The sequence below is a fragment of the Meriones unguiculatus genome, chromosome 10 (assembly GCF_030254825.1).
Source record: "Meriones unguiculatus strain TT.TT164.6M chromosome 10, Bangor_MerUng_6.1, whole genome shotgun sequence".
Taxonomy (NCBI): domain Eukaryota; kingdom Metazoa; phylum Chordata; class Mammalia; order Rodentia; family Muridae; genus Meriones; species Meriones unguiculatus.
In genome coordinates, this window is record NC_083358.1 from 41,972,420 (window position 1) to 41,999,596 (window position 27,177).

The 27,177-nt window shown below is 36.0% G+C and overlaps 1 protein-coding gene across 2 annotated transcripts in view; it reads left to right on the plus strand.

The window, feature by feature from the left end:
- Positions 1-27,177, plus strand: part of Neto2 (neuropilin and tolloid like 2) — a 59,124-nt gene that overhangs the window by 17,211 nt on the left and 14,736 nt on the right. Inside the window, exons 2-7 of one of the 2 annotated variants that reach the window (XM_060392299.1) lie at positions 2,731-2,787; positions 6,006-6,146; positions 6,737-6,985; positions 13,813-13,857; positions 13,938-14,065; positions 26,874-27,102. In XM_060392299.1, coding sequence (XP_060248282.1) covers positions 2,731-2,787; positions 6,006-6,146; positions 6,737-6,985; positions 13,813-13,857; positions 13,938-14,065; positions 26,874-27,102 — 849 coding nt within the window. The remainder of the gene's footprint in view (positions 1-2,730; positions 2,788-6,005; positions 6,147-6,736; positions 6,986-13,812; positions 13,858-13,937; positions 14,066-26,873; positions 27,103-27,177) is intronic. The other variant, XM_060392300.1, reaches the window with a different exon arrangement.

Consider the following 27,177-nt stretch of genomic DNA (forward strand, 5'->3'; position numbering starts at 1 on the left):
CCTTTTTGTGTACTTGAACAAACTTTGGGTATATACCTAGCAGTGGTATAGCTGGGTCTGGAGGAAGCACTATTCCTATTTGTCTTAGAAAGCGCCAGATAGCTTTCCAGAGTGGTTGTACCAGTTTACATTCCCACCAGCAGTGGAGGAGGGTTCCCCTTTCTCCACAACCTCTCCAGCATGTGTTATCGCTTGAGTTTTTCATCTTGGCCATTCTGATGGGTGTAAGGTGATATCTCAGGGTCGTTTTGATTTGCATTTCCCTGATGGCTAATGAGGATGAGCATTTCTTTAAGTGTTTTTCTGCCATTTGATATTCCTCTGTCGAGAATTCTCTGTTTAGCTCTGTTCCCCATTTTTTAATTGGATTACTTGGATTGCTGCTTTTCAGCTTCTTTAGTTCTTTGTATATACTGGATATTAGTCCTCTGTCAGATAAAGGGTTAGAAAAGTTTCTGTAAAGGAAAGGATACCGTCATCAAAACAAAACGACTGCCTACAGATTGAGGTCAACTATTTCTATTTAAGATGTAAACTAAGTGACAAGTATACACTGAGGGACTTGTTAATAGATATTGAAGGCATACTATTAAATAAACCTGTGTTCTGCTAACTCAGTCGTTTGACAAAGTCTTCAACCACTCTATTTCCCTCTCCCTTAACATTGTGTAAGTTATAAATTGCAGTTCACCCTGTGTTTTAATTATGTCATTAGTCTCTCTCCTTTCCAATTCTACAATCACTTCTCTGCTTCAGTAAATCAAGTTTAGCCTCCACACAACTATTAGGAGTATTGGCCTGAAATTTAGATGCAGTTATACATTCTCTTGGTTTAAAAAATAATAGTGAGTGACTGGGTGTGGTGGTGCATCCTTTTAATCCCAGCAGATCTCTGAATTCTAGGCCAGCCTGGTCTACCTAGCAGCTCCGAGACAACCAAGGCTACATAAAATAAAATCCTGTCTACAAAACAAACAGGAAAAAAGTAAATAAAAAACTAAAAACTATAGTGAAGAGCTAGAAATTCAGCTAAATGGTACTGCACTTGGCTAGCATGTGCAAGGCTATGGGTTCATTCCCTAGCACCACAATAAATAAATAAACAAAACCTACAGTGGTTTTGTTGTTTTTGTCATTGTAATTGAAAGTCCAAATCCATCAACATGGTATTGGTTTTTTTGTTTTTGTTTTCTAACTCTCCAGTCTTACTCTTTCTTTTTCTAACCCACTATACCACGGTGTTTCTTTTCTCATAAGTTCAAGTCCATAAGGTCTGGCAAATGTTTTCCTCACTTTGTTCTTTTAAATGAATATCAGCTCCCCTCTCTGTGTTTCCATTATACAGGTAGAAAGATGTACTAACATACGGGATAGTCTCACTGGTGTGCTTATCATATCCTATATAACAAGCATTTCGCTAAATTAATGGTCTTCTCAGAGCTTGTTATTTAGGAAACGATAAGCACACCAGTGAGACTGTCCCATATGTTAGTACATCTTTCTAATTTTGCAAATAAGTAAAATAAGCTAAAAAGGCTTCACAGCTAGTACAGTAGATAAACAAAGCTTAAACTCCTTTATTCACCTGTTTCCTGAAGCATATGCTGTTAGATATTTTGCTGATTTCTCTAGCCATATCTTTGCCTTCACAGAACTTGCCCTTCGGGAGATAAGTGTTATTGACTAAATGAATAGCTACTTCAGGTTGCACAGTAGTTTGGGACAGGCTGGTAATATGTTTTCCACTCAATGGAAGAAGGTACCATTCATAAAAAATGTTTTTAAAATCTCTAAAACACGAACCAAAACAAATCTATTGTTAGTTAGTCATATATTTGGGAATGGGGAGTGAAATAGCTTTAGTGTCTAACTTCTTGATAACAACACAAACCACAGCACAGTCATACACAATAGCAGCTTCAGTTGACTTTTAGAAGTCAGGTGATCCAGTTGAGCTTTGGTGTAACACATTGTTCAACTAGCCAAATGCATCATACTTTTCAGATAGAGTAAATGGAGTAGTTAGGCTCAGCAAAATTCTGTGTAACGTATGTGAACTTGCTTTCATATTGAAAAATGTTTTAAATGCCACATAGTAGTTATTAGTGCTTATATAAACAAGTACAGAATCAAGGGTCAAACTGGAATATAGCATTTATTTATTTACATTGTGAATATGTATGTGGGCACATGTGTTTACATGTTCAAGCTTTTACTCACTCCCACCATGGTAGGAGGACAGCTTTCAGGAGTCCCTCCACCATATGGATTGCAGAGATCAAACTCTGGTTGTCAGGCTCCGTGGCAAGTACCTTTACCCCATGAACTATCTCACCAGCCCAAGGACATAACATTTAATATTTTAAAGACTCAGTAGTGAATGTTGGAAAGAAGTGGTGACTTTAAGCCCAGTGTGGTGACACGTGTTTATAATTGGGCAATTGGGAGATAAAGGAAAGTAGATTTGAGTTCAAAGCCAGCTTGGCCTCTATAATACTACCAGTCTAAAAATTTATCTTAATTATTTTTAATTAATAAAAAAATAATTTAATTTTTAATTAATTTTATTGTCATCAGAATTTTCTTCTAAAAATTTATCTTAATTATTTTTAATTAATAAAAAAATAATTTAATTATTTTTAATTAATTTTATTGTCATCAGAATTTTCTTGTAGACTTAGTAAAATGTAATATAAATTCAACTTTTTAACTATTCTTTTCTTTCTCTAGTGTTGCTAATAACAGTACTTGTAGTGGAAGGGATTGCTGTGGCCCAAAAGACCCAAGGTAAAGTATGGACATGGCATGTTCAGGGCAGTTTGAAAGAATTACAACTTTTGACTGCTATTTCGTAATCCTTTGTCTTAGTTTGCTCTCTATTACTGTCATAAAATACCATGACCAAAAGCAGCTTAGGAGAGGAAAGGATTTATTTGGCCTATAGTCCCACATCACAGTGCATAATCAAGGGAAGTCAGAGCAGGAACCCAGATAGGAATCTGGAGGCAAGAACTGAAACAGAGGCTGTTGAGGAATGCTGTTTCCTGGCTTGGCCCCTTTGGCTTGCTCAGTCTATCTCTTACAGCAACCAGGACCAAATGCCCAGGGTGGCCCTATCCAGAATAGGCTGGGCCATCCCACATCAATCATGAGTCAAGAAAATGCCCCCACAGACTTAACCTACAGGCTAATCTTCTAGAGGCATTATTTTCAATTGATATGCCCTCTTAGATGACCCTAGCTTAATTGACAAAAAAAAATTAACCAACACATTGCTCTTGAGTATTGCAATGACCTAAAGCTTTCTTGCAACCTATGGACCTCAGTTTAACCACAATCAGCTACAGCTAACTTAATTGCCTACACAAAGCTTGCCCTGTAAACTTTTTTAAAACCACCATCACTAGCTGCTTATATCCAAAAATTAAATGAAATTCAGTTTTACCACTAAGAAAAATAAAAGGTGTCTTTTTTAGTGTGAACAAGTACAGTCTTTCAGTACAGTCTTCAAAGCCCTTTTGGTCCTATTGTAATTGTCCAACTTCAAAGAAGATTAGTTAGTGTAATTTTTTTTATTTTTTTATTTTATTTATTTTCTTTTTTTAATTCTTTATTAATTACATTTTATTCACTTCGTATCCCCCCTGTGGTTCCCTCCCTCCTCCCATCCCAATCCTCCACCCTCTGCATGCATGCCCCTCCCCAAGTCCACTGATAGGGGAGAACTTCTTTTCCTTCCTTCTGATCCTAGTCAATTAGATCTCATAAGGAGTGGCTGCATTGTCTTCTTCTGTGGCCTGGTAAGGCTGCTTCCCCCTCAGGGGGAGGTAATTAAAGAGCAGGCCAATCAGTCCATGTCAGAGACAGTCTCTGTTCCTATTACAATGGAACCCACTTGGATACTGCACTGCCATGGGCTACATCTGTGGAGGGGTCTTAGGTTATCTCCATGCATGGTCCTTGGTTGGAGTATCAATCTCAGGAAAGACCCCTGTGCTGATTTTTTGGTTCTGTTGCTCTCCTTGTGGAGTTCCTGTCCTCTCCAGATCTTACTGTTTCCCACTTCTTTCATAAGATTCCCTGCACTAGTGTAATTTTTTAAGCTAATTTTCATGTTAGAGTTTAGTGCATTTTCTATACAACTTTATTTTCATCAAACTATACCAAACAATTAGAAAAAAATCAATTTTTCATTATATTCCTATTTTCCACTTTATGAAAATAACTAATTTTAAACTTTGTTTTTATTTTGAGTGGTTAAACCAGCATTCAGAACCAGACCTTGCGGAGCATGCCACTTGTGAGATTGAGGCAAGAGGATCACAAATTCAAAGCTGGTCTGATCTGGCCTGGGCAACTTTTCAAGACCTATCTCACCAAATAAATGGAATGGAATGTATATATGTAAAAATCAATACTCGGGATTTAAGCTGCTCATCAAAGTTTTTCAATATAAATTTTGGCTTTGGGTCTAGGAATATTTTGGTTTGGCTCAATTTTTTAAATTTTCTTTTTCATTTTTTCTGTTTTATATTTTCAGGAATCTCTATTATTTACTTACAACCTTCTTGAGTTTTCATTATTGTTGTTGTTTTTAAGTTAACAAAATGGTGGGCTTATTATGAAATTTAATCTAATGAATTAAATATAAGTATAATTTCTATATATTTTCAAACATTTTTGTTCCAATCTGGAGAGACCACCTCAGTTTTTATCCATAAAATAAGAATTGAAAAACTTTTTATGAAAAGAGCCAGTAAATATTTAAGTCTCTATGAGCTTGTCTCTGAAGCTCTAACCCAGCTTTTTTGTTGTGTGAAAATGACCAAAGAGCATTGAAGAACACTAATACATTGCTGTAAATTTTAACACACCTAAAGGCATCCAATCTCTGCCCTAAACTTTCTAATTTTTTTTCCATTTTCTCTGTTTGGTGAAGCTTTCTTCTTCTTCTTCTTCTTCTTCTTCTTCTTCTTCTTCTTCTTCTTCTTCTTCTTCTTCCTCTTCTTCCTCTTCCTTCTCCTCCTCCTCCTCCTCCTCTTCCTTCTCCTTCTCTTCCTCCTCCTCCTCCTCCTTCTCTTCCTCCTCCTCCTCCTCCTCCTCTTCCTTGTCCTTCTCTTCCTCCTCCTCCTCCTCCTCTTCCTTCTCCTTCTCTTCCCTCTCCTCCTCCTCCTCCTACTCTTCCTTCTCCTTCTCTTCCCTCTCCTCCTCCTCCTCCTACTCTTCCTTCTCCTCCTTCTTCTTCTTCCTCTTCTTTTTTTTTAAGAATGTGCCTCTTAGCCGGCATGGAAGTGCATGCCTTTAATCCCAGGACCTGGGAGGCAAAGGCAAGTAGATCTCTGTGAGTTCAAGGCCAACCTGGTCTACAAAGTGAGTCTAAGACAGCCAGGACTGTGTTACACGGAGAAACACTGTCTCAGAGAGAAAAAAAAAAAAATGTACTTCTTAGCCAGGCAGTGGTGGTGCACGCCTTTAATCCCAGCACTCAGGAGGTAAAGGCAGGCAGAACTCTGTGAGTTGGAGGTTAGCCTGGTCTACAGAAGGAGTTCCAGGACCGTCAAAGCTATACAAAGAAACCTTGTCTCAAAAAACAAACAAAAGAATGTGCTTTTTTTTTTATGACTATATTTGCTCTTCTGTGTCTGGGGAAATTTCATGAAACTTGTTACTGGTTGGTTGGTTGGTTGGTTGGTTGGTTGGTTGGTTGGTTGGTTGGCTGGTTGGTTGAGAACTTAGATTTCTTTTTTACTTAATGTTGCTTTATTCCATGTATTCCAACCTATTTTCTTTTTTGTTTGTTTTTGTTTTTCAAGTCAGGGTTTCTGTGCAGACTTGGCTGTCCTGGACTCACCTCTGCTGTACTCAGCTGGTTATACTAAATTTGGCAGTGGTTCATAGGAAGTTATATATCCAACAGAGTAGGCAATTGTTTAAAGTGTTGGGGTGGAAGAAAAGCATGCTGCTTACTATGTTTTGCTGTAATGATATTTAAAATTCTGTTCAAGATGGACAAAACATTGGAATCAAGCACATTCCTGCAACCCAGTGTGGCATTTGGGTTCGAACCAGCAATGGAGGTCATTTTGCTTCACCAAATTATCCTGATTTGTATCCACCAAACAAGGAGTGTATCTATATTTTGGAAGGTATTTCACAAATCTTTGTCTATTGTTGAATGAACTTTTAGCTCTCTATAAAATTGAGGGCATTTGCTAAATGTCCTGTTTAAACCAATTGAAACAAAATTTGGTTGTGTTTGAATTAAATTAAAGAGAAATATTTGTAAATATTGACTGCATTAACAAAATGATAGCTAAATTTTAATGGGAATTTGTAATTGTTTAAAATATAGTTCAACTAAGTGTGTCACTGTATATGAGAAACTTCTCGTATAAATTCATTTGTGTACTTTCCTGGGCCTTTTCTTCATGTTATAAATTCTTGTTTTCTCATTGTTTTTTAAGATGTAAGCAAGCATTTGCTTTTCACCACTTCTAATTTTAGTCAACCAAGTATATGTAACTATTTAATAAATTATATATACCACAGGGAAATGTTACTGTAATTCTACAACACAGCATGATTATTCCTATGAAAGAGAATTTTTATTATGTCTTTTACATGCATAGTTCCCATCATAATTCTCAGATGTGAAACACTAAAGTGATTGATTTGCTTATTTGTATTCATGCATGTATGTCTTATTCATGCTTCCCTATTTGTTTACTCTTTATAGCTGCTCCGCGTCAACGAATAGAACTGACCTTTGATGAACGCTATTATATAGAGCCATCATTTGAATGTCGGTTTGATCACTTGGAAGTTCGAGATGGGCCATTTGGTTTCTCTCCTCTTATAGATCGTTACTGTGGCATGAAAAGCCCTGCATTAATTAGGTCAACAGGAAGATTCATGTGGATTAAATTTAGTTCTGATGAAGAACTTGAAGGACTAGGATTTCGAGCAAAATACTCATTCATCCCAGGTAACAAATTAAGCAACCTTAAAAAATAAGTTACCTTTCAGTACTTGAGTATATCATTGATTTTAGAATCTTAAGGTTAGAAAAGGATGATTTGGACTGGAGAGATGGCTCAGCAATTAAAAGCACTGGGTGCTCTTCCAGAGGACCCCAGGTTCAATTCCCAACAACCACATCGTGGCTCACACCCATCTATAATGCAAACAGAGCACTCACATACATAAGTAAATAAATCTTTCAAAAAGGATAATTTGGTTCTGTTGCTCTCCTTGTGGAGCTCCTGTCCTCCAGATCTTACTGTTTCTCACTTCTTTCAAAAGATTCCCTGCACTCTGCCCAAAAGTTGGCCATAAGTTTCAGGATCTGCTTTGACAGTCTACAGGGCAAAGCCTTTCAGAGGTCCTCTGTGGCAGGCTCCTGACTTATTCCCTCTTTTCTCCTTCTTCTGATGTCCATCCTCTTTGCCTTTCTGGATAGGGATTGAGAATTTTAGCAAGAGTCCTCCCTCTTGATTAGTTTCTTTAGGTGTACAGATTTTAGTAGGTTTATCCTATTTTATATGTCTATATGAGTGAGTGTATACCGTGTGTGTCTTTCTGCTTCTGGGATAGCTCACTCAGGATGATCTTTTCTAGATCCCACCATTTACCTGCAAATCTGAGCAAAGGGGTCTTTACTGAGACTCACACTCCAACCAAGGATCATGCATGGAGATAACCTAGGACCGTAGCCCATGGCAGTTCAGTGTCCAAGTCGGTTCCATAGTAAGAGGAACAGGGACTGTCTCTGACATGGACTGATTGGCCTGCTCTTTAATCACCTCCCCCTGAGAGGGGAACAGCCTTACCAGGCCACAGAAGAAGACAATGCAGCCACTCCTGATGAGACCTAATAGACTAGGATCAGAAGGAAGGAAAAGAAGACCTCCCCATCAGTGGACTTGGGGAGGGGCATGCGTGCAGAGGGGGGAGGAAGGGAGGAATTGGGATGGGAGGAGGAAGGGAACCACACAGGGGATACAAAGTGAATAAAGTGTAGTTAATAAAGATTTTTTTTAAAAAGATATAAATTTCATCATATAGTAAAAACAAATAGGTACTAAATATTAAAAAAAAGGATAATTTGATCAAGGTAATTAGAATAAGAATAAAGAAATTGTCATACTAAAAAAAAATCAGTCAAGGAACAAATAAAAACTTCTTCAAAATAGGGAACAATAGACCACATGCCATTCTCATTTTGTGGTTTATCAGATAAAGTTGCATTTTCTTCTTAAATATCCTTTTGGGCACACACTTAAGGCCAACACGTCAAAATAAATAAAATTTTTGAAATCCATTGTCTTTTCACAATTTCTACAGCTTATTTTGCAAACTCTTTTAGTTGTAGTAAATACCACTCATAAATACTCTAGAAACTATTTAACCGTAGGATTACTACTGCACCTGCAGTTAGAGGGCTAGATCTGGGTTTGAGTCTTTTCTCTCACACCCAATAGCGAAACATTTAAGCACAAAGTTGTGCTTGAAACTTGTCAGTAGTAAGTAGTAATACCTTCTGTGTTCATTTCCTGGGGCTGACATAACTAATTAATACAAATATGGTCACTTAAGGAAAGAGAAATACAATTTGTTGTAGTTCTGGAGAACAAAATTCCAAAATCCAATAAATACTCACTCCCTATAGGAATTAAATCTGTTTTATTTTGTTGGGAGGGAGCAGGGTTGAGACAGAACCTCTCTCTGTGGCCCTAAGCTCTCCAGGAACACTCTATATAGGATGTGCTAACCATGAACACTGCCTGCCTCTACTGAATTCAAGGCATTTGCTTTCATGCCCAGCTGAAATCTGTTCTTTCATCTCTTCCATTGTCTGAAGACTAGCCCAGCATTTCTGTGTTTGTGACTATGTTGTTCTAACTTCTGACTTCAAATCTTTTCTTAAAGTTCTTTTCTATTTATTTATTTATTGTGTGTGTGTGTCTGTGCGCGCGTGCGCGCCTGTGTATGTGTCTGCGTCTGCTTGTACGTATGCACAGGGTGCTCACAGAAGCCAGAAGAGGGCATCATATCCCTGAAGCTAGTTATATGTGGTTGTTAGCTGTCCTATGGGTGCAGGGAACAGAACTCCAATTCTCCCTGCAAAGAGTAGCAGGTGCTCTTAATTGCTGGTTTATCTCTTCAGACCCAATCTTATTAAAATTCTTATTGATGTAATTTGTGTTGTAATAAAATATTCACTTTTTTTTTTGTAACCATATAAGTATACTTATTCACAGGGATTTGGATGTGGATATATTTGGGCACTGCTACCCATGCATGCAGATCTTACCTACACCTGGTAGCTAAGCACGCTGACCAAATGCTATGAGAATTCTAAAGCCGCGTCCAGTAAAAAGTACACTTACACTTACTTTGATGTGGAAACTGAGAAATCAGTATGCTATTGTGTCCCTGGAGCTTAGAAACTTAACAGAATGAAAGAACAACCTAGTGCAGCCAATGTATCTTTTTTGGTTTTTTGTTTTTGTTTTTGTTTTTGTTTTTTCTGGGAAGAGATTTGCTAATTGAAAAATACACAAATGAAACTAATTATAATCTTGTCACTTCATGCTTAAAATCATTGCTAACAATTTGGTAGTTACCTCTTAAGATGAATTTCTTCAATTTGATTTTACAAAACTGGTTATGCTCTATTACCAGCTTTTTTTCCTTAAAACTAAAACTGCTTTGTATCTGAATCAGTAAGCATTATGGAAGTTATTTGCATTACCATCATATATCTAATACTGAAAAGCCAATATTTTTCAAATAGCAAAACATGCCTAAAGGACTTTAATAACAACTTAGGATCACAGCAAAACTGAACAGGAAGTAGTTAGCAGCAAAACTGAACAGGAAGTAGTTAGCAGACACTTCCCTCTACCCCCATGCCCACATCTTGCCAAGAGTGGTATATTGCTGTCAGTACACCAACACAAGCACATCATAATTACCCAAAGTCTTTAGCTTACGTAGTTCACTCTTGGTACTACATGTCTGATGAGTTTGATAAGTAGCATGTATCCACTGTTCTTATACAGAGCCGTTTCACTGCCTAAAAATTTCCTATGTTCCACTGTACATCCCATCCTCCCTGCAAACTGCTGGCAACCACCAGGTTCTTTATCATTTTCCCATATATGTGTCATTTACAGTTGTGATCATGCAGTATGTTGACTCTTCAGGTTTCTTCTTTCTCTTAATTATATGAAAATATGGTTTTCCATGATTTGATAGGTGATAGAGGGTGTGTGTGTAGAGGTTGATTGACAACTTGTAGCAATCAATTCTATTTTGTGTGCTCCAAGATGAATTGAGTTATGTACTAAAGAAAATTACTTAGAAACAAAAGGCAAATGCTGTGTCCATCCAATATATAAGTTAACTAAAATTGTTTACCGCTCTGCTTGGCAGCAGGAACCTGGGAGAGCAGACCCTAAAAGTGAGGTGAATTAAAGTCTCATGCAATAGCCAACTTTATTCAAAGCATCAGGCAGTTTATACTGAGTGCTAAGAAAAATCACATAAGCAAGGTGTTCAGTTACAAGGACAAGCCACACATGGCAAAAACATGTTTTTTCATAGAGGCATATGAATAACAACAGCTGGAGTAAACTCACTCCTATTACTTATATCTGGGAGGAGCACAAAAACACATTCCAAGAACAATTTTGTGTTTTGAAGAAACTGAGGTCATAAGATTCAGTCTTGTTTTTTTTTTGAGTTTCCTTACAAGCGCTCAGAATTCTCACAGGACTCTATTCTAGGACTGTGTTCCAACATTAAGATAAGGAAATTTATGGAAGTAGAAAGTTGTCAGGCAGTGGTGGACACACATGTATTGCCAGCACTTGGAAGGCAGAGGTGGGTAGATCTCTATGAGTTCAAGGCCAGCCTGGTCTGCAGAGCAAGTTCCAGGGCAGCCAGAACTACACAGAAAAATCTTGAAAAACAAGAAAGTAGAAAGTTAGTACTTTAATGTGTACAGACTTTCCTTTTTAATGATGAAAACTGTGTCAATGTACTAAAACCACTCACCTGTACACCAAAAAAAAAAAAAAAAAATTGATTAGCCTATCTAGGAATGGTGCTACCTGCTTATGAGACCAGATACTCAGGAGGTTGAGATACAAAGAAAGCTCATTTGAGGACAGCCTGGCCTATATGCAAGACTTTGTCTCAGAAAACAGTTAATATGCTATGTTTTATTGGAATTTATTACAAGTAAAATGTAGGAACTTGTTTTTCTCAAAATGGTGAAGGTAAGAAAGTTGGCCTCGATTGGGTGATAACACAAGATATCCTGCTCTCTGAACCAGTTCACAGTTTAAGAACCAGTCATTTGTAACAAAATAAGTGATCTGTTTAATTGGTCAGGTATTTAATGTTTACTGCCTGTATTAACTGAGGTAATTGATTAGTGTCATAAAATGCTATTACAAAATTTTTATATCTGAGTCACATCTTTACAAATTTAGAGTTCTTGAAACAAAAAAAAAAAATAGACAATAAGAACATGTTTTTCGGGGTCTGGGAAATGGTCTAGTGGTTGAACTGCTTGCTGTACACATGAAGGCCTACACCCCCATGCAGAAGAAACCATGTAAAATGGAAAAACTGTCTATAGTGGCACACACCTGTCACCCGCAGCTGTGGAAGGCAGAGACCAAGTCCATCCTAAAGGCTCTGACCCACTGGTCTAGCCAAAAATTTTATAGACCCAAGGTTCAGTGAAAAACTCTTTAAGTACAATGAGAGATCCTGTTTTTTTTTTTATTTAAAAAAAAAAATATCATGGGAGAGGGAGATACCCAAGTAGATCTCTGAGCTCTACATACATATACCCATTTTTAAATATTTTTAAAATATCTTTTAAATAACCAACCAAATTTAGGACCGGAAAGTTGGCACAGCAGGTAAAAAAAAACATTGCATATAATCCAGGCAACCCAAATTTAATCTCAAAATTCCCACAAGGTGGCAGGAGAGAACTGACTTGTGCAAGTTGTCCTCTGACCTCCACACACACAATTAATTAGCTAATTTAAAATCAGTCAGCTTTATGTGTAAGTAGTTTTGTATTTTTTATAGATGAGGAAGCTTAGTAATTAAGTACTTTTCATTATTATTATTAATTACAATGTATTCACTTTGTATCCCAGCTGTAGCGCCCTCCCTCATTTCCTCCTGGTCCTACCCTCTCCCCCACTTTCCCCATGTCCCTCCCCTAGTCCACTGATAAGGGGAGGTCCTCCCTCCGACCCCCACTCTATGGCCCAAGCCTATCAGGTCTCATCAGGACTGTCTGGATCATCTTTCTCTGTGGCCTACTAAGGCCAGCTTGCCAAGAGGAGGTGATAGGAAATTCAGGATGTTAATGAGTTTCCTAGGTTACTTTTCTGTGGTGTCATACTTCTTTTTTACAGTCAGACAGAAATTCCTCAGTTTTATCTCTAAACTAAGAAAACCAACTCATGTCAATAAATATGTGATACATAATGAGCTAAAAGACAAGTTTCTCTATTTAAAAGCAGTTTTCCAGCTCCACACTACATAATGAGTTTAAGGCCAGCATATATGCACTGAAATAGCAAAGTGGATCTCTTGTAAGTTCAAGGCCAATCTGGTCTACATAGTGAGTTCGAGGACAGACAGCTATGAATAAAGACTCTATCTAAAAGAAGAAGAAGAAATTTTTTTAAAGAAAGAAAAAATTAAATTTGATTAATACTCCAAAAAGCTCCTATAGCTTTTCCCCAGTACAGTTTAATATTTTAATTCTACTTTGATTCTGAGTGTGTGTGTGTGTGTGTGTGTGTGTGTGTGTAAGAGCTGGTGTCCTCTAGTTGACTCTTTAAACAAAGATGAGCTTAGTTTTAGTATAAAAAGAACAATCACTGAAGTGTATTTGAAATTAAACTAATGGTTTACTTTTCTACTTTCCAATCTATAATTTGATAATGTTCTAAAGTATCGTCAATTAGAGACAGTATTAATAAGAACTGAGTGTCCTCTTACTTGGAATTAACCATGTATGTAAAATTGGTGTGCCAGAGTACATATACAGTCTGATATTTGTGGTTCCTATTTTAACTGAGAAATAATTGTTGAAGTATTTGTGTAATACTTTTTAAAAAACATTTGACTATGATTAAATTTGAACTATTTTTAAGTCAGTAGCATTGGATATGTTTATATTATTTTGTAAATATCACCATTCCACCATTGAAGCATTTTATTCATCTATCTGTCTATCTACCTATCTGTCTATCTATCTATTATCTATCTATCTATCTATTTGTGGTTTTTTTCAAGACAGGGTTTCTCAGTGTACCCTTGGCTGTCTTGAACTCACTTTGTAGACCAGGCCAACCTCAAACTCACAGAGATCTGCCTGCTTCTAACTCCCCAAGTGTGGAGATTGCAGGCGTGTGCAACCACACTCAGCTTGAAGCAGTTATTTTAGAAAACATTTAATACAGCTCAGCACAAAGGAAATATATTCCTTTTAAGGCTGAGTAGTATTCCAGTGTATTAAATATACCATTTATCTATCCACTACATTTGACAGATAATGTTTTCAATTGCATAAAGCATTCATGTTGAAATAAAAAAAACACAGATTTTCATTTAAATGTTAATCTTATAAGCATTCTCTTAAATGACTACTGATATGCAATATCTATCAAGAAAATGTCTCTTATGCTGCTATGTAATGAGGCTTTAAACATAACCTTGTTAGGTCTGAAAAGCTCGGTATCAATGACGTTCTTCTCTTTTCTGTTACAGATCCAGACTTTACTTATCTTGGAGGTATTTTAAATCCCATTCCAGGTTTAGTATATTACCTTTTTCTTCCTGTGACATTTTTTATTAGTTTTATTTTTCTTTGAATATCTTTTTTTCCCCCCTAGATTGCCAGTTTGAGCTCTCAGGAGCTGATGGAATAATACGTTCTAGCCAGGTAGAACAAGAAGAAAAAACAAAGCCTGGCCAAGCAGTTGATTGCATATGGACAATTAAAGCTACCCCAAAAGCTAAGGTATTGTTTATTATATATTGACTTAGTTCAGAGAAGGACATAAGAAGACATGATTTCTATAATGTATTCTTTGATTCATGTAAATATTTGTAACTTTACGTTTTTCTTTCATTTACTCTATTAGGTCCATTAGACCATAATGTTTTTGTAGCTAAATAAATTAAGATATAAATAATTTAATATATTATACATACATTAAAGTTCTCTTTTTTAATTTTTAAATGGGTGCACACACAAAGGCACATTGCACACGTGTGTAAGTCAGAGGACAACTTGATGGAGTTGGTTTTCTCCATTTACCCTTATATGGGTCCTGGAGGTTAAATGCAGATCATTGGGATTGCACAGCAGGTTTACTTGCTGAGCCATCTCATCAACCCCATATTAAGATTATTAACATTGAAAGACTATGGTTTTTAAAAATCTGTGGAGTCCTAAGTGGTAAGTACAAGTATTGATCAAACACTTGTTGGGTTTGTTTTTTGGTCTTTTTCTGTTGTTTTGTTTTGTTGTTTTTTTGCTTGCTTTTTTGTTTGTTTAAGTGCTTTAGGAGCCTGGGAAGATGGCTTGGTGAGTAAAGCGCTTGCTGTGCAAGCATGAGGATCTGAGTCCAGATTCTCAGCACACCTTTGTGGTGGAGCACTCTGTAACACCAACACAAGGAGGAAGGAGAGCAGGCGAGTCCCAGAGGCTTGCTGTTCAGCCAGTCCAGCCGACATGGCAAGTTCAAGGTTCCCTGGGAAACCCTGTTGCCAAAACTAATTTAGTAGATAACAAGATAGGAAGATACTCTAGCCCCCACATTGACACACATCACACACACATACAAATGTCTTTAGAAGACACCCCCCCCTTCATGAGGAACATTAAACTGCAAGAAGTTAATATGTCTTAAAGAGTCAGTCATATCAGTGTGAAATATAAACATTGAATCTCAGGTCTATGTCCTCACTGTGCTGCCCTCTGCTGATCATGTGACACTGTTACAGACAGTGCTGCTAAAAAGGATGCTTTTAAATAATTCTGAGGTTGATTGTAGACTACTTTTGCTTTTTATTTTTATTTTTAATTTGTAATCCTAGGATTATTGGCAAATGAAAAATCAGACTTAGTTAATGTGTATGTAGAAAAAGGGAAAGAATGAAAGAGGAGCTGGAAGAATATATTGTGATTTGAGGGAAAACTTGAGCTATATAACAGACCTTTCCACAAAAAAAAAAAAAAAAAAAAAAGATGAACATGAGATTTGTATTTGTGTAAGATGGTAGATAACCCAAAAACACTTTCATACAGGTCAAAAACATTTGTAAATGTTGGACAAAACTTATCAGGTATTCATCAAAAAAAACATATAAGTTCAAAATAAATCAAATAATTCTTCTTTTTTCATTTATTTTATTCACTTAACAACCCTTAGCTCCTTCTCTCCTCCCTCCAAGACCCACCCTCTCTTACCCCTGCTTCCTCCCCTTTTCCTCAAAAAAGGTGAGCTCATCAAGTTGCATCAGGACCAAACTGCCCTCTTTCCCTGTGGCTTGTCAAGGCAGACCCACCAGGGGAAGTAATCAAAGAGCTAGTGAGTGAGTCTGTGTTGGATGCAGTCCCCACATCCCTTACTAGAGTACCTACTTGAAACCTAAGCTGTCCATCAGCTACATCTTTGTAGGGGGCCCAGGTCCAGTTTATTCATGGTCCTTGGTTGATGTTTCAATCTCAGGAAACTCCTCTGGGCCAAATCCAGAAATTCTTATGAAGACAGACAAACTATAGTACAGTAAAATGAAATTGATTTTATAAAAGCCTCTGGAGATTTCAGTTACTTATTACTACTCAGGGGTGGACATACCAGGAGTCTATTTTAACACCAACTCTGAAAAATAAAATAAAAAAGCCTAGGACATGTTTGACTATTACGAGGCCCCTGACACAGACAGAGCCTTTAGAGGGGGATAACTGACATGAAAGGTAAACAAAGAAATATGCTATAAGGGCTTGTTCTCTGGTGGGATGAGGTGAGGATCTCTCCTGCGGTTTTATGTCTAGAAAATTACCTTTGTGTTTATTCCCTGGTCAATCCAAAAAGCAACAATCCCAAAAATTAACAAGAATCTAGTCCTAAATTCACACAACTTGAAGGCATTTGTCAAACATTAATCCAAAATAGTTGAGCATACTACAGAACTTGCATCCAGAAAGCCCCACTGAAGGTCACCTCCCAACCCTACATTAAGTAACCCTCTGCTCACAGTCCATCTTGAGCTAAGAACACATAAAACAAAAAGGAAGAAGTTTAATCTCTTAGATTTTAGATTTCCAAGAAACATATACTTCAAGAAAGAACAAAAAGATGAGAGAGAAAAAATGTCCAGGACTATACGTATAGAACATCAGTAATGAAAGAGCTGAGGAAATTTGTTAATAGGTGTGTGGAGCAGTATTTTAAGAAATTTGTCAAAAAAAAATAGAATATATAACACAGTGCCCTACCAAAAAAAAAAAACTGTTTAAATGATGTGTAGCTTGAGCCCACAGATAGGGAAAAAAAATTTTCAACAACCTGTGAATAGGAAGATTGCCTTCAAAGGGATATTTATTCATTTATTGATTACATATATTATTATGTGTGTGAGGGTGCATACATAATATATTTTATATATGTATGCCTTGGCCTACATGTGGAGGTCAGAAGACAATATTCTATTGTCAGCTCTCTCATTTTTTCTCTTAGGACTCAGAAATCAAACTCAGGTTAACAGACTTCACAGTAGGTGCCATTACCCACTGAACCATCTTGCTAGCCTGATTCTATTTAGATTGACCCTGGAGACCTTCCACAGTAAAATAGAAGCTCAAAGACATAAGTGTCTTGAAAGTAAGAAAAATAATAGCTGCTAACCTATATTTCTATATCTGAACTGATTTAAGAATGAAAGCAAAGCTAAGGGATTTCTGCCTAAAAATATAAATGAACTATGTGCTACATTTAAAATTCCAAATAAGTCCTGTTTATAGGATAACTATATATAAATATTTGAAGAAAGGAAAGTAAGAAATGTGGCTGGTGCCAGGCACAGTGGTACACACCTGTAATTCCAGTACTCAGGGTGGCAGAGGCAAGTGGATCTCTGAGTTCAAGGCCAGCCTGGTCTACAAAGTGAGACTAGGATAGGCAAGGCTACACAGAGAAACCCTGTCTTGGGGAAAAGGGGGGGACAGAGGGAGGGAAGCAAGGAAGGGAGGAAGGAGGAAGGGAAGAAAGGTGGCTAGGGGGTTGGCTCAGGGTAAAGTGTTTTCTGTATAAGCAGTAAGAACCTGAGTTTGGATTCCCTGCACCCATATTGGGCAGCTGGTCAGGACTAGGCATTTCTATAACACAAGCACTGGGAAAGCGGGAAAGGGTGAAGGTAGCAACAGGCAGATCCAAGTAGCCAGTCACTCTAGCTGAAATGGTGAGCCCCAGATTTAATGAGAGACTCTATATCAAAAAACAAGAGCGTGAGAGAAAGACACCCAGCATCAACTTCTGGCCTCTAAATATCAACACACAGGCAAGCTTACCTATACACATATGAATGTATGCATCACACACACACAGAGATAAATAAAAATAAAGAAATGCCAGCAAATACCGAAAGAAAATAGATATTATTTATTAAAATAGGAATCCACAATCACTAATTCACAAGAGAAACATAATTTAAAATCTTACAGATTATGGCCTTGAAGTACACAAAGCTTAACCAAAAAATCAAAAATTCCATTTATAATAATTTTTACCTCAATAATTAAGAGACCAAAGGTCTAAAAAATTATTAAGGCTGTTAAGATTTAAACATGTGGTATCTTGATCACAACATCTAGAGAGTAACTATTTTTCATTAGGTAGACTTATCAAAATTGATGCATGTATTAGACCAGTATTTCTCAACCTGTGGGTCATGACCCCTTTGGAGGTTGAATGACCCTTTCACAGGAGTCACATAAGACCATCAGAAAACACAGATTACAATTCATAACAGTACTAAAGTTACAGTAATGAAGTATCAACAAAAATAATTTTGTGGTTGGGAGTCACCACAACATGAACTGTATTAAAGAGTCTCATCTTTAGGAAGGTTGACAACCACTGTATTAGACTAACAGACATACAAGGTCAGATGTTTAGAAATGGAACACTATGCTAGTTAGTAATTCATATAGCATATAAGAAATCAGGATGAAAGTCTGAATACATATAAACCTCAATAAGTAAAATACTCATATCAAAAAACTGATATATTTAAAACAATAACTTGAGAGTATTTATTACATACATATTTCCTTTAAAAAATATTTGAATTTAATGAGCTAATATTCATCTTGACAAGAAAAATGACAAATTTAAATAAAGTTAAGGATTATTTTAAAAGAAGAAATAAATTAAAATCTTACATCCTGGTTAGCCATAATTGTCAACTTGACACAGCCTAGAGTGATCTGAGAGGAGAAGCTTCTAGAAATTGTCTGCATCAGGCTGGTCTATTGGCATGTGTGTAAAGGAATGTCTTGGGTTTTAATTGATGTAGGGGGCCGAGCTCACTGTGTATGACAGTATTCCCTAGGGAGGTGATACTGGACTATATTTTAAAAAGGAAAAAAATAAAAAGATAGCCAAGAGAGATGGCTCACAGGTTAACACTACTTACTGCTCTTTCATAGAACCAACTCCAATTCCTAGCACTTGCTTGGGGCTCAACAGCATCTGTTACTTCAATTCCAGGGCCTCTGGCCTTCCTGAGCACCAGGCACACATGTGGTGCATACATATATATTCAGGTAGAATGCTTTGTTGTTGAATATTAATATTTATTATAGATTTACCTTTTAGTTAAGCAGCAGTTATTCCTAAACCACCTGTATACCCAAATCACCACATAGAAACTAGGATTTATTTAGTTAACCTGGAGCACAATGCTGGGCAATCATTACTCCATCATAAACTCCAAGACCACATGGTTTCCTACCATTCAGATTTCCCACTTCATACTTGATTTTAGTCATATCTTAGGTCTAGTTCATCTCTCCTCATGGTTCCAAGTCCTTTCCTGCCGAACTGTCTCCCCTCTCCTCACTTCCTTCTCCTGTGCTCCAGACCAGGATGTCCCACCCTATTCTCCCCATTGCACTGGCTAGTGGTTTTATTGACAATACAGAGAATAAATGGTGGCATGTTTACACAATGTCTGGATTGAAACCAAATAGTGGGGTAGAGAAATCAGCATTTGAATGAACAAGGCTACATTCCACAAGAATATTATACCAGCAATGCTCATATACAGAAAGTAAAAGCTAATAAACCTTTGTTTTTATTTTATTAAATTATTTAAAAATAATAAAGTAGCTCAGCATGAGCAATGCAAGCTAGCCAGAGAATGAGCCTATAAGCAGTGTTTCTCCATGGGTTCTATTTTCAGTTCCTGCTTAAGTTCCTGCCTTGATTTCTCTCAACAATGGATTTGAACTGTAACGTAAAAAGATATGTAAGCCATTTGCTTCCCAAGTTGATTTTGGTCAGTATTGTATTAGAACAACAGACTAAAAGGACAGCCTAGGGACAGCCATGGGTGGCAAGCCCTGTAATCCCAGCCTACTCAAGAACCTGAAGCCGGGTAAGCTTGAGTTTAAGGCCGGCTTCGGATGTCTCGAAAGAAAAAACAAACAAACAAAACACCCCAAACTGACTTGTTAATAGAAAAAGCTCTACCTAGATTGACATGGGGGAAATCAGACATAGAAAATGTTGTAAGTCAAGAACGGAAAAATTTTGAAACAAAGAAAGAACTAAACTAATAAAAGTAAACACAATTATCTGTTAAAAGGTGGGCAGAGATGTGGGGAGATAGTTCAGTCTTGTAAAGTACATTCCCACAAGGTTGTAAGACCTAGGTGCAATGCCCTAGAACCCTCATGAAAAGATTACATCGTATTGTAAACTTGGAATCTCAAAACTGGGGAAACAAAAACATATCCTTGGGGCTTGCCAGGCCGCCGGCCTAACCTACTCAGATCCCACTGAAAAATACCATCTCAAAAACCAAGGCAGGTTGCCCTGTGTATCCATGCTGACTGCTCCACCATGGAGGGCGTGTCTGGGGAGATGGTTCAGTCACTGAAGTGCTTGCTATCCAAGGATGAGAACCTGGGTGTAATTGCCACCCACAGAAGCTAAGTGCAGCAGTACACTCCAGTGGTCCCAGCACTGAAGAGGCAGAGACAGGAAGATTTCTGGAGCTTGCTGACCTAACTAAATTGGCAAGATTCGATGGCTAACACTGTCTCAAAAACAATGTGGAGAGTGATTAGGAAGACATCCTTTGCTGACTTCTGGCAAGGACATGCATATGTTCCTCTTTTTTTTTTTTAATTACCTTCTCTTATTGTGCTTTCTAAATGTCACACTATACACAAACACATATTTGTTTACTTATATACATGTATATATTATAGGCTACTGGCCTTAATGGAGATTTCCAAAAAGAAAGCATATAAATGCATATCAACCAAAAAACAGCCAGAAGATACAGACTCATTATAAGCAGTGAAATTGGAAGCTATAATCAAAACTTCCCCTCAAGAGCCCAGGACTAGACAGATTCACCACTGAATTCTATCAAACTTTCAAAGAAAAATCTCATACCAGTTCTTCTTAACTTGTTCCACAGAATACAAAGTGAAGGAACACTACCATATTCATTCTATGAAGCCAGTATTATTTTGATACAAAAATCAGGTAAAGACAAAACTATAAATAAATTTCTTTGATAAATATAGATTCAGAGCTTCTCAACAAAATACTTGGAAACCGAATTCAGGAACATGATATTTTGACCAAGTAAGTGAGTTTCATCCTTAAAAGGCAAAATTTGTTCAGTATATGGAAATCAATAAATGTAATGTGCCATATAAACAGACTTAAGGGCAAAAACTAAATAATTATCTTGATTGATCCCATAGAAGTGTTCAACAAAGTTCAACATACCTTTATGATAAAAATCATGGAGATATTAGAATAGGTTGAATATACCTCAAAATAATAAAGGCTATATACAATAAACATGTAGTCAATCTTATATTAAATAGAAACAGACTAGGAGCATTTCCTCTAAAGTCAAGAATGAGACAATGCCTAATTTACTCTCTCTTATTTGATAATAGTGCTATACCAAGAGAAAGGTATAAGGGGGATGAAAATAGGAAATAAAGCCAAATGATCCCCATTTGTAGATAAAATGATTCAATGCTTAAAATATCTTACAGAATCTACTAAAAAAAAAACTAGATTTAATAAGTAAAGGTGGAACATACAAAATAAGTATTTTTATACAATAGCTTTCATATATACCAGCAGAGAACTTAGGAAAATATACAATTCAAAATAGTTTAAAAAAAATTAGTACTCAGGAATACAACTGACTAAAGAAGAGCAAAACCTCTACAATGAAAACTTCTAAGATATTGAAAAAGGATATTTTAAAAAAGATGAGACAATGGAAAGCCTTTCTATGCTCCTGAGTTGGCAGAATTAATATTGTAAAATGGCTACACTAGCAAAAGTAGTCATTAAGTTGACAGAGTTAGTGCAATACCTACCATAATTCCAATGTCATATTCCACAGATCTAGAAAAAATAATCCAGTAATCCATATGGGACCACAGAAGTCCTCAAGTAAATACAGCTGGAGGTATTACAATACCCAGCCTCAAATTATACTGTAGAGCTATAATGATAAAGACAGCCTTGTACTAGTACAGATCAGTCAGTGGAGCAGAATAGAGGACCAGGGACTAAACTAACAAAGCTATGCCCACCTAATTCTTGACAAAGAAAGCAGAAACATACACTTAAAAAATAGTCTATTTAAGAAACTCTTCTGGCAAAACTAGACTTCTACCTGCTGAAGAATGAAATTAAATATATATTACCCATGTAAAAAAAATTTAAATGGATCAAAAACATTAATTTAAAATCTGAAACACTGAAATTTTTAGAAGAAACCATAGGGAATCTTTAAGACCCTTCATTAGATGCAGGAACCTCACAAAAAGAACTTCAAGAGTACAGGAAGTAGCCCCCATTGTCAACAGGTGGGTCTACATGAAAAAGGTTTCTGCACAGCAAAAGAAACTATTAGTAGAGCAGATGACCTACAGAATGGGAGAGAATTTTTACCTCAGATAGCTAATATGAAAAAAGAATTGCTGAAATTAAATACAAACTAAATAAAACTCAGTGAGCAAATAGACTAATGAACAGAATAGTTTTCAAAGAAATACAAATGGCTGATAACTATTTTTTTAAATGTTCAGCTTCCCTAGTCATCAGGTAAATGCAATTTAAAACTGCTTTTAACATGCCACTTCTCCCCAGCTAGAATAGTTACCATCAATAAATTTGACAATTGTTGGGGAGGATGTGGAGGAAGAGGAACCCTACATGGCTCATAAGAGTGCAAATTAATACCACCGTTATGAAAGCCAATTTGGAGATTCCAGCGAGGGTGGGGGGGGACTAAAAATAGGACTACCAGCTGTTTTACTCCTGGACTTATACCCAAATAACTCCATACCTACTGTAGAGATATTTGCATCCCCTTGTTAACTGCTGCTCTCTTCACTATAGCAAGGAATAGAACTAACCTAATTGCCCAGAAACAAATTAAGGATATAATGAAAATATAGTACATATATAAAATAGAGTATTTAGCCTAAAAAAATAAAATCACAAGATTTGAAGGAAAAATGGATAGACTTAGAACATAGTCTTAATCATTATCACCTAATCTCATGACCTCTCTCATTTGCAGATCCTAGCCTATAATGTACACATTTATATAAGTAAACAAATTACTTGTTATAAAAAAGAAAATACTTACTGATGTGTTTATATAGTATACTTTGTATAAGTCCCTTTAACACTATCCCAAGGTATAACACAATTACAGTGCAAAATAAGTCCTTAAATAGGCAGTGCCTATGTGTGAGTACATAAGGGGCTATTATTACTCAGAGACCTAAAATTTAAATTATGTTTCTTTGAATATTCCTGTAAAATGTAATTCTTTGTAAGCACTTTGTTTAGTTGTGTGCTTTATTCTTTAAACAATAATTTTAGCTATTCAAATTAAAGTACAAAAGTTGTTAGGCATTTGTTTAATAATAATTTTGAAAGCACTGAAAATACCTGGGAATACTAATGTGTTGTTTCTAACTCTCACAGAGTAACATGCCAGGTATTTTTTGTTTTCACTATGTTTTAATTTTAAATGTGTCACTATTGATGAATAACATACATTGAGGCTTTTAATAAAAAGGAAGTATGCAAATGACCAATAGATTTGAAAAACAGCTAAGCATCACTATTAATTTTTAAAAAGCACACACACACACAAATCAAAACTTTACCAATTAGAATGGCTGTTCCCATGAAGGGTTAGCAGATAAAAATGAACAAATTATGTGTGAAACTCTCAAACTTAAAAATAATTTAAACTTACAAAGTTTAGTATACAGAGAAATGTTTGTGAACACAGTTGCACCATAATCTTTATTATGCTGTGAAGATGTACACACAGAATCACAACATTTCATGTTTTATACCTAGTTACAATTTTTTAATGCTTTTGATATTTTTAATTCTGTATATATGTTTCTCTGGTGTGGGGTGAATTGTAATGTGATTTTAGGTGTCCATGAAAGCCAGCGGCAAATATTCTCATGACCTACATTAAAGAAAACTGTGAGCCATCAAACATGGATGCCTGAACTGATCCTGGATCCTTTGTAAGAGCAGCAATTTTTCTTTCCCAAGAAGCCAAAGCTCTAATATCACAATTTTTAATAATATAAACATACTGAAATATGAAAGTTATGTGTACACACCGGTGTTGATCCCATAGCCAAATCTAAGTCTTCAGGTATGTGTAGTTGTTGGCTCTGTGACAAATAAGGGGAATAGCCTCCTATTTTCACCTTTAATCCAAAGCCTTGTGGAAAATTCCAAATGTTGAAAATGTCATACTCTGCACACTGCTTTTTTTCTCAGATCCATGGTCACCACTTCTCCAACAGGGTTAGTAAATACAACATTCTTCAGCAAAGAAGCCACCTAAGTGAGATACATCATTAGATAATTACACATGCCCACCAATAAGGTCAACAGACATTGTGAATATTCTATATTTTTCAATATTTTCTAGAAAAGGAAACTACATTGAAGGTATTCTATCTAGTGAAAAACAAGGTATCTCGTGGCTAATTAAACTTAATTATACTTCATCTGTGTTTTATAGTGGAAATTGTCTGAATGAACATTTACCAAATATTGAATAACCCAGTGCAGCAGAGCTGGATACTCATTACTTGTATAAAAACTGCTAGATATTTTTACAGAAGTGTGTATGTGTGCCAAAAATAATTTTTTAAAAGATAAGTCATAAAATTGACGTTGAGTAAGGTTTTTTTCATGTTGTTGAAAAGAAGAGAGGGACTGGTAAACCAAGAAATGCGTAATACATATAAAAATAAAAATGAATTTAATGAAAGGATTATTTAGTCCTCAGTATTTGTCTACATAATGAATTAACACTTCCTATAAATAATTATCCATTACATTCACCAACACATGATTTGTTTCTTGAAAAACAAATTTGCTTCTAGTTGTCACATGAGTATTTTATAATAAAATCTTTAGTTATTCTTTCCAATATTGAACTCATTTGGTAAAATGTAAAGTCACAGTCTCATAAAAATAACAGATACTCATACAAAAATATTATCAGTCATTAAAATTTTACTGTTGTGCAGTCTATTTATCCACAAAAAAAATTCTTGTATTAAGTAGATATTTGCTATAGAATTCCTGTATTGAGGAAATAGTGTCTGAAAAATTTATATGAGCATTTGTGGTACCATTTTAAAATACCATAACTTAAGCATTGTGTAAAGCAATAACATTTACCTCCTGATGGCCAAATAATATTTCATCCTCTAGCTGCTCAGACTCTCTATGTTGAAGAATAATTTTATGGTAGGTATGAGCCACAACATACACAGCATTGTATAAATTGTAACCTTCTTCACTTAGGACCATGTCAAATTCATGTTGTGATAACCATTCCAAAGAAGTATTAGATGAACAATGATTCATTGTGCTATAGTTGATATTAAAAACTGAACAATTAAAATAATTCCACTTTTTTCTCATCTGAAAAAAAAAAAGAATGGCTGTTCCCTAAAATTCAGTAGCAAATACTGAGGAGGCTGAAGAAAGGTGAACTCCTATACCTTGTTTATGGAAATGGATGTTAGTTGTAGTCACTATAGTAAACAGTGTAGACCCTCCTCAAAACACTAGAAAAAGCACTGCCATTTAATTTAACTTCTCTGTTCACAGACACAGCCAAAAGGAAGATAATCAGTGTTCAAATAGATACTTATAGTTGTTCCTCCTCCTCCTCCTTTCCTTCCCTCCTTTTTCCTTCTCCTCCTTCTTTGGGGGGAGGGAGGTCACAAGGGTTGGGAGGTGTACCTAGGAGGACTGAGAAGTGAGTATGAATTTTTAAAAAGCTCTTATTGTACTTTTACTTTTTGCTTGAAGGAAGTACCATGTGGCTGTCCCTTGCATATCTGAAGTTCAGCACCATTACTCCCGTAGTTTGCAAGCACTATTCTGTATACTAAAGAACTTGAGCAAGTGCTGTGATACAATGACAGTCGGTAACTGAGAAGACAACTCCGTGAATAACAAGTGATTGATATAGAAAGTGCTGACATACATACTTGAGAGAGGGATGGTCATTCCTGGGTTTGACATAGTGGGCCACTGTGAAGAGTCATACACTACTCAGAATTGCGTATAGTTCAAAATTGATGATTTGTTTATTTCTTTTTCACTCATTATTTTAAGATTATAGGAATTTGAGGCAATTAAAACTTTGGAAAAGTAAAGGCACATAAATGGGTTATGGATTTAGTCATGTTTATATCTTCTATATAGATCCTTTGCCTATTTTTTATGTTTTGGGCAATTTTTAACAATAATAATTGGGGCCTTACATACTTTATAATGCAACTAGGGATTGAGCAACTAGCCAGATTATTAAGAAAAAAGAAAGAGAAGACAAACCAGCCAGATTTAACAGTTATCTATAGAATTATCTATTTTCCCTCCACTTCTGCCAGTTATTATATTTTCCTAATATTTCAGTACTTTAATTATAATAAATGTGTCTATGATGAGTTCAAAACAAAACAAAAAAGATGGGATACAGCTTAACTATAAAGATACTTTTATGCATGCAGCTGAGTGATGAAAGGAAAAGGATCCAAAGTCCAAGGTCAGCTTGACTACATAGTGACTTAAGAGTCAGCTTAGGCTACATGAAATGCTGCCTGGAAAATAGATAAGTTTAGAATATACAGAAAACTGAAAGCACCAATATTGACTGTTAATAACATTGACTGTTAGAATAATAAAATTGTGAGCAGTTTTTCTATTTCCTTCATCTGTTAATATCATGGACTTATTATAATGAGATTATATTCTATAAGAATATAAACACCTTTTTGTAAATAAAATATAAACTTTAAATTTTTTAATGTTTGGTTCCACGATTAAGACAACCAAAAATGAGACTGTTATTCTTATATCTTTAACTACAGAACCATCATTCTTCTATCATTCTGCTTTTCAGTCAGCTGTTACAATGCAGTCTTAAAACAGAAAAAATTTAAGTATCATTTTTTAAAATCTTACATTTTGATATTACAGATTTATTTGAGGTTCTTAGATTACCAAATGGAACACTCAAATGAATGCAAGAGAAATTTTGTGGCTGTCTATGATGGAAGCAGTGCTATCGAAAATCTGAAGGCCAAGTTTTGCAGTACTGTGGCTAATGATGTAATGCTGAAAACAGGAGTGGGAGTGATACGGATGTGGGCAGATGAAGGTAGTCGGCTTAGCAGGTTTAGGATGCTCTTCACTTCCTTTGTAGAACGTAAGTAAATAATTCAAATCTATTATATAATTTTCATTCATTCACAATATGCTTACTGAATACCTACTTTTTGAC